Source organism: Eulemur rufifrons, chromosome 7 (assembly GCF_041146395.1).
Source record: "Eulemur rufifrons isolate Redbay chromosome 7, OSU_ERuf_1, whole genome shotgun sequence".
Classification (NCBI taxonomy): domain Eukaryota; kingdom Metazoa; phylum Chordata; class Mammalia; order Primates; family Lemuridae; genus Eulemur; species Eulemur rufifrons.
The window spans coordinates 94,886,883-94,901,260 of NC_090989.1; the positions used below are offsets into that span (position 1 = coordinate 94,886,883).

General features: G+C 31.8%; 1 protein-coding gene across 1 annotated transcript in view; it reads left to right on the top strand.

Moving 5' to 3' along the window:
* The first annotated feature begins 626 nt into the window (after window positions 1–626).
* BCHE (butyrylcholinesterase) overlaps window positions 627–14,378 on the top strand; it is a 58,915-nt gene continuing 45,163 nt past the window's right edge. Inside the window, exons 1-2 of the mRNA XM_069472980.1 lie at window positions 627–734; window positions 6,901–8,425. Coding sequence (XP_069329081.1) covers window positions 6,909–8,425 — 1,517 coding nt within the window. The 5' untranslated portion in view covers window positions 627–734; window positions 6,901–6,908. The remainder of the gene's footprint in view (window positions 735–6,900; window positions 8,426–14,378) is intronic.

The window sequence follows — 14,378 nt, forward strand, 5'->3', positions numbered from 1 at the left end:
ATTGTGGTTTATTATGTATGACTTCCGGCAGGGCCCCCAGAATACGAAATTACCAATGCTGGCTGAGACTTGTATGATTTAAATAAGTATTTGGATGTGGGAGTTGGTGGGGGATACATATCAGAAACATTCACTCAGTTAATAGAATTACTCTTTTGATTTGCATAGCTTACCTCAACAGGGTAATCATTTTGTTTCCTATTTTCTCTTTTACTATCTTTTCTAACTGCACCATTTTCACAGTACACTGGAATTTAATAACAACATTTTTTATAAAAATATGTACATCTTCAAATCTTAAGACAACCGTAAGAAAAATGTATATTATATAAAAAAGAAAAAATCTTATAAGTTCTGATAGTGTTACCAAAAATAATCTTGTGAATTTTCTGTTAAATTTCAACTTCTTTCAATTAAGCAAGCTGCTATACTTTTTTTCTTCACTCTTAGAAGAGCACCTGCAGTTGTAAAACATGAATCCGGTAATACTTCTGTAAATGAATCACTATTGCATTCATCCCATTAGCCTCTGAACAGATGTCAGAAACTAAAGATTGGCTGCCTCTAGATCAAGTTGCTGCTGCCAACTCTCGCGAGCTTTGTCAGTAACAGTTGATTGTAATGTCAGTGCGGTCCAATTTACAGGCTGGAGCAGCAGCTGCATCCTGTATTTCTCTGAAGTATTACATGCTTTTCACTCCTTGCAAACTTTATCATCTTTGTTGCAGAGTTGGGTAAGTTGCTCTGAATTTACACTTTTGTGTAAAGATCCAAGTTGCTGTGAAGCTCCTTCTGGAGAAGGAGTGTGATCTCTTCACGTGTTTGCTATGCCCCTTGGGTGCTCTGTGGGAAACAGTCACTGAAGCTTGCATGTGGGACAGAGGAAGCAAGCGAACAGGCAGATGCATCAAATCTTCCTATTATTCAGGGAAAGCAGACTCAGTTCATTTAACTGCTGAGGAAATAATGAATTTATTTAACTTTGTAAAAAGAACTGTAGCACTTGTGGAATCACTGTGAGATACATTCTTAGTGAGCTTTCTAAGGGAAAACATTTTATACTGGTTTAATCTTAAATGCATTGTTTAGATAATCTCTCCCTATGAATATCAAAAGTAGTCTTTCACCAGTCTTGCTCTATTTTTCTTTCCTTTTTTTTAAGTGGCATGAAATTAATAATTTTCTTGTTGTTTTGCTAAGCAGAGTAAGTTTCATAATCAACATTTTGTCAGCTGGAACTTTAACAAAATCCATTGACAAATAAAAGTTTCTTTTATGTAAAGGAAAATCTATTTCCTAATGGTTTACAAACTTGTCCTCTTTGCCCTGTTTGTTCTCTTCCTTTTATATGTGTGTTTAAATTGTAACAAAATATCTTACATTTGCTATTAGTTTTATTATTATAGAAATAAGCAAATATAGACTTTCTGCTCATCATGTATTATTCTGATGACATTGGTTCCAATTTAACCAGAGAATTAAGCATTAAAGAGTATAAAATATATGAGTGATTAAGAGTAAACTGGAATATGAGCAAAATAATTTCATTGTTTATGATTTCTATGTTTTTATTTTATATCGTATTACTGTTTCATGATAATAAACTCGATTAGGAGTTACTATCATTAGTTTGTCTAATGCCTTCCTTAATATAAACTATCTCATAGTTATGATAAATACAAAGTTAATTTATTTAAATAGCTACTTTGTTTAAGGAAAAGAATGAACTTTTAAAGTGTGACTGTGTAACTTAAATGAAAATTTTTAGAATTCTCTCTGGATATGAAATAGCAGAGCCTTTTTGATTCCACTTAAATTTTCTTACTGGATTTTCAAAGTTCTATTTAGCCTCTTAGATTTTGTTTGTTTGCAATATTCTGCTTCTTTAATTATAAAAATATGTTTGGGATCTACTCTATATTTCATTTTTATAAAGTAGAAGCTAATATTATCTCTACAAGTCACATCTTATCGACAAATTTTGTTCCTGCTTTGATTCATTTCTGTAACAATAATATATATATAAATTATGTGTTGTCTTCATTTTGGTGCTTTCTTGCCAAAATCTGCTTATTCTTACCAACACTAGACTGTCCCAGATGTTAGAAAACTGTACTTGAATAAATATCAACCTAAGAGCAGATTCATCTTTCAAAGAAGACCCAAGACTCTAACAATTTATGTTCAAATCATTTACACAATGAAAAGTTTGTGAACGTTCTTCCTGATTAGACAGATACAGATCTTATGTTTCTCATACCTAATGTAATGTCTTCTATCTGTACATGTCCTTTTAGTGACTCATGGGTATCTGATGGATCCCTGAAAAACAGTGGTATAGTCTATTTATAAACAGACTTCCTCGATTTCCTACTTAGCTTGCCACAAATAAAAAACATTTTAGGTTTGGTATAAAGACTTAGTTTTTTTTTAATTTACCCAAATACATTTAGTGGTGCTTGTTCTAGACCATATTAATATTTTCTAGATAGTGCTTTATCTATAATTTTAAGAAGCTTTGTTTTTAAGTAGATTTATGCATTTTATTATAACTTTTTAAAAGACAGGAAAATTATTCTACACCCAAAGATAATTGTTATGAATACTTGCTTGACCATCCTTTAAGAAATTCTTGGCTGGCCCATTATTTTGAAAATTTGATTACTATCCAAGTATGGCAAATAGATGGCAAATAAATAGCTCTTTATATCAACTATTTTAGCACACCCATATTTTATAGCATACCATTGTGCATTTCTTTTTTAAATTGGCTGGAGAATTTTGATACTTCTTTCACAATTGAATTAAAAATGCAAAAAAGAAAGGAAATAATTTTATTTTTTTTTAATTTTAAATGTTATATTTGTTAAAGTTTAGAGTTTTCCATAAATTGCCAATAAATTTTGATATCCTGGAGCATTTGATAAACTTGGAACACAATAGTACTCATTTATCCTTCAGATATTTCCCCTCCTACTCCCATCATTCATTTTCTTTTGCAATTCCAAACAAAACTCCCATCTTTTTTCCAAATATTAAATAGTATTTTAATAAGCTAATTGATCTAAATTCAGATACTCAGTTGTACTTGGAGGTGAAAATTTCCCTCATTCTTTATGATAAACATTTTATATACTTTCAGAGTTTAATTGCTTATTGAATATGACAGTAGCCAATTGTATCAGAATTTATGGAAGGAAAAACAATGAAGTCTTATTAAATATTTTAATAATTGATAAACATTTTGAGGTATAGACTAACAAGATTCTTAGTCTCCTTTTTTATCTTTTGATTATTTAATTATATGATAAATATATTGAAACTTTTCAAGTTTTTTAATGGAAAAACTACAAGTAACATGTTAGAATAGAGAATACCAGATTATGAAAAGGGCCATATGATGCTTCTTTAAATAAAGTATTGCAGCTTAATATTAATATATTAGCCTACACTAACAATGAGTATGTGAACATCTGCATATTTTCATGTTGAAGTACAAATTTAATAACATGGTTTATAACACTGCAACAGGTATGGATGAGTTGGAATTATATTATCACTTTTGCAATGAATGCATTCTTATAAGGATTATTTTGAATGTTACTAATTACATTATTTATAAGGTGATAACTCAGATATCACTACTGAAAAAATAAGATTTTAATGCATATAATTAGTATTATATAACGTTAAGATCTATGTAGCACAAAATATAAATAAAACATGTAAGAAATGCTTATTAAATCAAACTAAGTGATATGACAATGATATTACAACCTTTTAGATGTCATAGCAGTTGTTTTAAAACATATACAATGACAAATACATTTATTGATTACACACAAAACAAATAAATTTTGGTAGCAGTTACAGTACTTGCTTTGCAATAATAATAAGCTATCTATATAACAAAAGGTTCAGAGAGCAAATATTTGATGTTTGTTTTTTAAAGAAAAATAATATTTAAATAAAACCAAGGGGGAGAGAATAGATGATCTTTGCTTTAGACTCAGAAGAAAACTGACTGAGCTGGTCAAGGGAGAGAGCTGAGTACAACCTGGGATGCTGCAATTAATTTATTAAAATGCAGTTGAAAGCAAACCAGCTTTGCACCTTATTCCTTTTTCCCTTCCAAAGCAGGTTTTCAAAAAAATCTATCATAACACTTTCTTCTCCAAATGCCCACTTCCATTTATTTAAGAGAAAATACTTACTAATTATCAAGAAAAAAGAAAGATTTTAGTAGCAGCAGTGCCTCTGAAACTTTTATTCTGTCAGGAATGAAAAATTTCATTTGGCCAAGCATGATGGATCACACCTGTAATCTTAGCACTTTGGGAGGCTGAGGCAGGAGGAAGGAGTATGGCTTGAGGTCAGGAATTGGAGACCAGCCTGAGCAAGGGTGAGACCTTGCCTCTACAAAAAAAAAGTAGAAAAATTAGCTGGGCGCAGTGGTGTACATCTATAGTTCCAGCTACTAGGGAGGCTGAGGCAGGAGGATTGCTTGAAGCCAGGAGTGTGAAGTTGTAGTGAGCTATCATAATGCCACTGCACTCTATCCCAAGCAACAGAATGAGACCTTGTCTCAAAAAAAAAAAAAAAAAAAAATTCATTAGTACATATCAGGTTTCAGGAAACATTAAAGCATTGTTACATTTTATTTATTATTATTCCTAGTCATGCACTGCATAATGACATTTTGGTCAACAATCCACCCTATTTTCACTGTACCTTTTCTATGTTTAGATAAGTTTAGATACAGAAACAACATACCATTGTTTTACAACTGCCTACAGTATTCAGTACAGTAACATGCTGTACAGATTCGTAACCTAGAAGCAATAGGCTGTACCATATAGCGTAAGGGTGTAGTAGGCTATACCATCTACACTTGTATAAGTGTATAATACACTCTGTGATGTTTGCACAATCAGGAATCACCTAACAGTGCATTTCTTAGAACGTATTGCTGTCATTAAGCAATGCATGACATTACAATTAACATTTGTTATAATAATACTTAAATATTATGAGTATAGAAATAATGTTAAAATATTATATACTTTAATAATATATTTTATTGATCTTACACATCCAATTGTACCAAAAGTGAGAATAAAAAATAATCTGTGGCTTGATAAAATATTACAGCATTTTATGGATAGATATATTTGTATATATATGAATAGTGATAAAATTAAATATAGACACAGATATAGATATATCCATTAAGTATCCAGCCCTGAACAAAATGCTATACACCATGGATTAATTTATTCAGATATTTGTTGGAATCCAAAAATACTTCTTGATCACTAGCTATCCTGTGAGCACTGGTGAATGAAGCTGATCTAAAATATGAATATCCTAGGTGTAGGACATAGGTATCATTATAATTCCTTATTCTCTGCCTTGTAAGACAATCTAAATTAAACAAACAAACAAGTAATACAAATGTTTGATGCTCATAGGATTAGTTTCTTGGTGGCATAGGTTGGATTTACAATTATAGCATCTGAAAAAATAATAAAGATTTTGTACATTTATGGACCTTTGCTACAATTATGTGGATGAGAATCAGCATCTGTACTTGACCATTTTAATTAAAGTTTTTTCCAGTTATATAAAGATGTCAGCTCCTTTAAATAATATTTGCATTACATTTTTTGTCCCTCTTTTTCACATACAGTTTCAGAATCTTTTAAAAAGTTTTTGTTATTTAAAAGAAATTCAGGTCTCCCTTATAAGTTTTTGATAAAACTTTGATCTCCCCAATAGTCTCTTTATGTTATTAAATAAATATTGTTTAATAAAATACCAAACACTTAAGATGTTGTAGCTCACAAATATTACTTTTGCTTCCTCCACTTGTCCCCATATCTTTAAATTTCAGTTATTTTGTCCACTGTAAAAATACAAGTCACTCTGGCTATGCTATTTAATTTCATTAGTTCCATATACTTTAATCAATTAACAAATTAGTGTAACAGATGTACATTGAGTAAACCCAGAGTGTAAAAAAAATTTAAGCCACTATCTTCTCCTATGCATTATAATACCAGCCACTGGTTCTCGGCATTGACATTGTAATTCAGGTAGAGAAGCCTCTCATGGTTATTAAATTTTAGAGAAATTTCCTCTCATATATACACCAAGTTTTGCTTTTTATATTTCTCCATAGGCCTTTTTAGTGGTGGCATGCTTGTTAGTTTTCACAATTTGTAGGATGAATAATAGCTACTATATATACATATATATATATATACACATATTTTTTTTTACCTAACATTCTATGAATAAATTGACTAAATTCTCTTCTGATTATAGACTAAGATTAGATAGAGGAAAATATCACTAGGCCAAAAGGATCATAGAGAAGACAATGAAAACAGACAAGGGCAATAATGGAAGTCTATAGATTCTTAAAAGTTCTTAACCTACTTCACAATTCTGTCAAGAGCCAGCCAACCATATTTCTGATAATAAATGAGTATATATTTTCTCTTCCAACAAAGATAGAAATTGTATCTGACATAAGTAGACTGTCACTTATTTGTTCTTTCAGTAGAGATGTGTATATAGTCAGAAGTAATATTATACAAGCCTAGAACAAACTTTTTATTTAAACTACTAGTTCTTCCTTACAGAGATTTGATAGTAAATATCTCCAAAATGAAATATTTTTTTAGTTTCTATGTCACTTATTTCTTTTCTAAATTGAAAACTGAAATTTCTTTCACTGTTTTCTATTTTCTTTCTACATAGACGTTTATAGTGGTGGTGCATTTGTTTTCATAATTTTTATTATTAATAACTATTATATTTTAGTTAATTACCATCAATAAAGTATAATACTATATGCATGGGGCTGATAAAACTTCCTACTTACCTGTCTTTCAGAAATCAATATGCATAGCAAGGACACAATCATATACATCAGATTTCTTTTGTGGTTTCTTCTGCTCTGCATGCTTATTGGGAAGTCACAAAATGAAGATGACATCATAATTACAACCCAAAATGGAAAAGTCCGAGGTATAAACTTGCCAGTTCTTGGTAGTACAGTAACAGCCTTTCTTGGAATTCCGTATGCACAGCCACCTCTTGGTAGACTTCGATTCAAAAAGCCACAGTCCCTGATCAAGTGGTCTGATATTTGGAATGCCACAAAATATGCAAATTCTTGCTTTCAGAACATCGATCAGAGTTTTCCAGGCTTTCATGGATCAGAAATGTGGAACCCAAACACTGACCTCAGTGAAGACTGTTTATATCTGAATGTATGGATTCCAGCACCTAAACCAAAAAATGCCACTGTAATGATATGGATTTATGGTGGTGGTTTTCAAACTGGAACATCATCTTTACATGTTTATGATGGCAAATTTTTGGCTCGTGTTGAAAGAGTTATTGTAGTTTCAATGAACTATAGAGTTGGTGCCCTCGGATTCTTATCTTTACCAGGAAATCCTGAGGCACCGGGGAACATGGGTTTATTTGATCAACAGTTGGCACTTCAGTGGGTCCAAAAAAATATAGCAGCCTTTGGTGGAAATCCTAAAAGCGTAACTCTCTTTGGAGAAAGTGCAGGAGCAGTTTCAGTTAGCCTTCATCTGCTTTCTCCAAGAAGCCACCCATTGTTCACCAGAGCCATTCTGCAAAGTGGATCGTCTAATGCCCCATGGGCAGTAACATCTCTTTATGAAGCTAGGAACAGAACGTTAACCTTAGCTAAATTTCTTGGTTGCTCTAGAGAGAATGAGACTGAGATAATAAAGTGCCTTCGAAATAAAGATCCCCAAGAAATTCTTCTGAATGAAGTATTTGTTGTCCCCTATGGTACTCTCTTGTCAGTAAACTTTGGTCCAATCGTGGATGGTGATTTTCTCACAGACATGCCAGACATACTACTCCAACTTGGACAATACAAAAAAACCCAGATCTTGGTGGGTGTTAATAAAGATGAAGGGACAGCCTTTCTAGTATATGGTGCTCCTGGTTTTAGCAAAGATAACAACAGTATCATAACTCGAAGAGAATTTCAAGAAGGTTTAAAAATATTTTTTCCAGGAGTAAGTGAATTTGGAAAGGAATCAATCCTTTTTCATTACGCAGACTGGTTAGATGATCAGAGACCTGAAAACTACCGTGAGGCCTTAGATGATGTTGTTGGGGATTACAATATCATATGCCCTGCTTTGGAGTTCACCAAGAAGTACTCAGAATTGGGAAATAATGCCTTTTTCTACTATTTTGAACATCGCTCCTCCAAACTTCCGTGGCCAGAATGGATGGGAGTGATGCATGGCTATGAAATTGAATTTGTCTTTGGTTTACCTCTGGAAAGAAGAGTTAATTACACAAAAGCAGAGGAAATTTTGAGTAGATCTATAATGAAACGCTGGGCAAATTTTGCAAAATATGGGTGAGTGCCAATTTTGGTAATTGTTCTTCTCTGGTTTTGTTTGTTTTGTTTTGCTTAGCTTTACTTGGTCTCTAGTGTAGACTTTATTAAAGGCACAGAAAAGATCTAATTGTTTATTCTCTGTGAACCTAAGCTGGCTTTGTTTTTTATTATTAAGTGAATTTCAACACCTTGTGTCAGAGTGCTTAAAAGAAATCATTATCATAAAACTTGATGACAGATATTTTCTTATTTGATCTCCAAAATATTTCAAAGTACTTAACAATCTTAGTCAAAGTTTGTATGGAAATAGATGCTCATCTTGAGAACTGAAAGTATTGTGATGGTGCTGTTTAACATGCAAGTTTATAATGTTCACAGACTTAGGAAAGAGTAAAAATATATCTTCTCATGCTCTTAAGCTTGGTAAAGTGGTAGCTGACACATCAAGAAACAGCTCTGCTCAGGAAAATGAAAAGGCATAATAGTGATGGGATTTGCCCTCAGATTACCCATATACACAACACTTGCCATTTTATCTCTTTTTTCCCCTAATGGGTTTGTTCAGAGCTGTCAGATAACCTGTGTTTGACCGGAAATATGAGGGTCCTCATGTTTAGTTAAGCTATTGTCCACTTGAGCAGTCTTATGGCTGACAGTAGATAATCAGAGACATTACAAAAACACATATTTTCCAACATATGTTATAAATATTGTGATAATATGTCCTCAAGAGTCAGAAGAAAATAACCATTTGGAATATATTTTCTAAATATATGTCTATATCTACACATAATAAGATCTTTTTTTCGCTACATTTGTAACCCCAAAACAAATTTTATGCATGAGAGTATTTGTACCAATGGAATAATAAAAAATAGAAATTCAAAAATTTATTTTTAAAGGATTGCTTATATCAATCATAAATTGATTGATGTAGTAATTCAATCTGTCATGCTGCTTTTTATAATTAAACAGAATGCTGTTAGTGATTTTATTGCTTTCTGGTTTTCTTTTCTACCCTCCTATTGGAATTCCTTATACTCCATGTTACTTTATGTATATTTTTACAATATCAGTTGTAGGATATAATTCTCAATATTGTTTGATACTTATCCACTGTATATAAAGTTAAAATTCTTCCACCTAGCATTAAGGGTCCCCTGCAATCTTGCTGCAGTCCACGTTACCCAACAACACCGGACTGCAGGGTAAGCCAGTTATTTCACTAATGCCAAAAATTTGAAGCCTAACTGAACCTTAGAGTTAGGCTTCAACACCTAACCCTCTGCTCTTTAATGACATAGTCCTACTTTTTTTAAGGTCTTGACCAACTACACATCAATGTAGCATATATTTAATTTCTAGAGTTGCAATTACTTCAAACCTCTTTTTCATTCTCACAGGAGTTATTTACGGTAACTTGCCTATATTCTATCTTTCATTGTAAGCCGAACTTCCTCAACTAAACTAAACAAGCTCTTGAAATAGAAACTGTGATTTTTTTTTGGATATTCACTTAAGTACTGAGATGAGTATTTATTATACTTAACAAATATTTGACTAGTGATTGAATGAGATCTGGTAAAAGCTAGTATGAGTAAAAAATAAAATTTTATTATTTCTTTAAGATATGTGGGTTATTATATTACACATAGCTATGAAATATTTTATGCCTTCTCACCATCAGTCTAAATTTCTGCTCAAGAAAAGAAGGATCATCACAATTTTATAGATGCATTAAAATTACTTTTTTATCATTCTGTTCTCTCCCTAGAGACTATGTCCATATTGAATCATTTGAATGGTTTTAATTCTTTCTTAAAATTCTGGAGATTATAAATAATTAAGTAGAAATGTTTCTTAAAGTTGTTGATGCCTAAAATTGTCCATGGAGTTCATATTTTGCATATTGAAGTCATAAAGGAATTTATATTTTCTCATGTCACAGTAGGGAACACTGAGAATAAGATATGTTAAATGTCTTGTTTATGGCACACACGCAACAACAGATCAAAAAAGAGAATCTTTGACACTTCACAGAATAAATTATTTAATTCTAATCTAGTACTTCTTCTATGATTAACATTTTAATGGAAAATAAATCAAGTTTAGCATTTTAATTACAATAATAAATTCATATAATAGAGATTATAAATCTTAAAGGGTTAAAGTAAACTTTATAAAGCAGTGTAACCATAACAGCATATTATTTTAGTAAATGATTTTCTTTACAGTCCCTATTTGCACAGTTGAATAGAAATAATAATACATCATATGTATTAAGAGCTGACTCAACGGCAAACATAATGATAGCTCTTGGTGCTCATTATCTACTTTCAAAGTATATGTATAAATAAATATAGAGGTCTTTTATTTATTTTTATTTTGTATTTTTAATTTTTTATTTCAGAATATTCCGGGGGATACAAATCCTTTGGTTACACATATTGCCTTTGCACCTCCCAAGTCAGAGCTACAAGCATGCTCAACCTCCAGACAGTGCACATTGCATCTGTTAGGTGTGAATTTACCCATCCCCTTCTCCCGCTTCCAACTGCTCAATTAGTACCATTAGGAAAAACAAGCACCACATGTTCTCACCATCAAATTGGTATTAACTGATCAACACTTAAGTGCACATATAGTAGTAACATTCATCAGGTGTCAGGCAGATGAGAGGGGGGAGGAAGGGAAGGGTATATTCACACTAGTGGGTGCAGTGCACACTGTCTGGGAGATGGACACACTTGAAGCTCTGACTCGGGTGGGGTAAAGGCAATATAGGTAACCTAAACATTTGCACCCTGGTAATATGCTGAAATAAAATAAAAATAAAAAGAAAAATTGTTAATATACTTTTTAAAAATATGTGTTCTTCAGTTATTTGTTATGATGAGTTTTGCAAATTAATTAGTTCATAGTTATCAGGTCTTCTAAATAAATATTTAGAACAAAAATATTCTTTCTAATATTTTTGTTACTTGTTTAAAATATTGAGAGAAAAGTGTTAACATCCCTAATTATAATTATTTTCTTCATCTAGCCCTGCTAATTTTTCTTTTAGTATTTTGTTTATGCTATATATTCTGTGTACATTTACATTTATTTGTTCCTGATTAATTTACTGTTTTATCATTATAAAATATCTCTCTTTGCCCTGAAGTTAGCTTTGTCTAATAGTAAGATAGGCACACCAAGTTTCTCAAACTTATGCTTGAATAATATATTTTGTTTCATCTTTTTATTTTCAATCCATCTATATTTTTAATAAATCCTTTCTTATAGTTGATGTGATTAATCCATTTGCATTATTTACTTCTAAAATATGTTTTCGACTCAATTGAATGCTGAGTATTATTGTCACATTAAAAAAACACTCACAAAAGAATGAAATTTTTTCACCCTCCAACTTTTTCCAATATTGCTTGTCATCTCCTTTCTGCTCTCAATCTTGCAACATCCTCTCTCTGGTCAGCCACTCATACTCTGACTTTGTATATAGGAATATATTCAGCCCAGGCACCCACCAAAGATCTCCAGGAAACCTCAGCTCCTTCTTTCTGGAGTCTAGTTTCCGGTTTCTTTAGTAGCCCAGAACTCTGACTGCTGGCACTTTACCTCAGTGGAGCTACCTTACTCTGCCTAAGCTCAAGCTCCTCACAACTTAGCCAAGAAATTATCCTCAAGTAAAAAGCTAAACAAAGTAAAAACAAAACAAAACAAAACAAAAACGCAGTAAGCATGGACTCACCTTGTAGTTCTTCTCTCAATGTCATAGCTTTGGGCTGCCTATTATACAGTTCCTAAAATTCACTGTCTTGCTTATTTTGTCCAGTATTATAATTGTTTCTGAAGAAAATGGTGATCCAGCTTTAATCACACCATCACTGATGAAGGTGAAAGCCTAACACACCCTCTTATTTGTATCTCAAGGGCATCTTAACCTTTATATATCTCATTCAGTTATGCAAAACTCATTTTTCAGTTACTTTAGAAGATTTTATTAAAAATGTATGAAAATTGTTTTAATTTTATTTCTTAGCAAAAATTAAAAGTTATTCTTTGATGACGTTAAATGATATTCAAATTTGGTATCTTTAGCTACAGTGTTTAAGATTGCTTACAAAATAGAAGCCACAGTACAATTTAGGCCTTTTTAAACTGGACTTGCTCCCTATATATACTTTAGTTGCTCCTGCTCTTTCTCTAATCCCATCTATAAAAATGAACTTAAAAGCTTACCCAAATAGCACACAGGTCTATGTGCATTATATCCAATATCCTATCATAATATATTGAACTATCAATACAACATAAATGTTAGCCACCAGTCATTCATCTAAGCAATAACTTGATGGCCAAAAAATTAAATTAAACATCACTTAGTGGCATATTATCAGCACCATTCCAATGGTAGAAGAAATTGGTAAAATCAAACTTGGTTTACTAGAGAGACCAAAATACTAAAAAAGGAAAATAAGTCAGAATACAATTAGTAGCATAACGTAAAATAGAGGAGATCATTATTTCAAGCCTCCTCAGATTGCTTCCTACTCTTGCAGACAGCCTCTTCTTTATGATTTCCTCACTGAGTGCTCTGTTCAGAACTTTTCAGTGTACAGTCTCAGAGTGAGCCATTCACAGAGCAGTTACACAGTCTTCCAGATCCTGTGCAAAAGCCACCCCGTTGTGCCCAGTGTTAATCTTTCTACAGATCCTTTATATATGTAATTTAGGCAAGTTACTAAAAACCCCCTGATTTTTTTCTTATCTGTAAAATGGGAATAAAAATATACCTACCTTGTTGACATATTAAAATATACCTTATCAACAGGGACTCCTCGCTAGTAAAAATAATAATAATTCAATTCTTCCCCATGTCAGGCACAGACTACTTCAGTCTATTCTCATCATTTAATCTCATCTAGATTAAATTTGGCTTCCTCCCAAAAGTGTACAATTGTTTAATTTCCTGGCTCAAGCTAATTAATTAATCAATTAAGTTTTCAACAAATAAAGGTAAACTTCAAAATTGAGGCAATTAACTTCTATATTTTTAGTGATAATGCATTTATTCAGAGCTTCTCTGAAATGGTTAATGTTTCCTAATGCCTTTGGCCAGAAATAAATATTATGACACATCGCTTTTATTTTGTTCTATTTTGGTATCATAAAACCAAAAGGTTACTAACAAAGTAATTTAAAAATAACATCACAGAAGGATGTTACTTTTAAGGATGTTACACTTTAAGGAAATTTATCACAAAAGGAACAATTTATTAAATGGGAACAAAAATGTATTATTAAACTTTTCAATGTCATGGTTAACTGATCTGGAAAAAATAAATAAAAGCAGTTCTTAACTTTCATAATGGGGAGTAGATGAGATTAAATTAAATGCTAAGCCATATTTTGTTAATGCACATGATTTTTAAAAATAATTTAGACAATTTGAAAATAGGCAAGCTTCTCTATCCCAAATTGTAATTGTAATCATCTGAAAGTGTATATATGACAGATTTCTAAAGGTGAAAATTTGCTCTGATTTGACATACACACACACACACACGCACACACACGGGAAGGGTGGTTCATGGAGACAGCCATAACTTCATTATAGTACTAGAAGTACATTCCATAATGTATTTCTCGTATTTTTAAGGGGAAGTTAATTTAATATGTACATTTAATTGTAATATTTCTATCTTATATATTACACAAGAAACAAAGTGATTGAAATAATAATATTTCAACTTCACTTATCTCCCAAATGGGTTTGTTTTCTTGATGTGCTCTTTTTTTCTCTCTCTTGGGAACATTCTTTGTTTTCAAATGGCAACAGAAAACCTGAAAAAGTTAAAGAAATTTTGGATGGAGAAGCTGTGCTAATTCATTCTAAATTTCTGTATAGGAATTTAGCCCGTATCTGTACTCATTATATAGCGTATGTGCAAATTCCTTCACCAAGAAA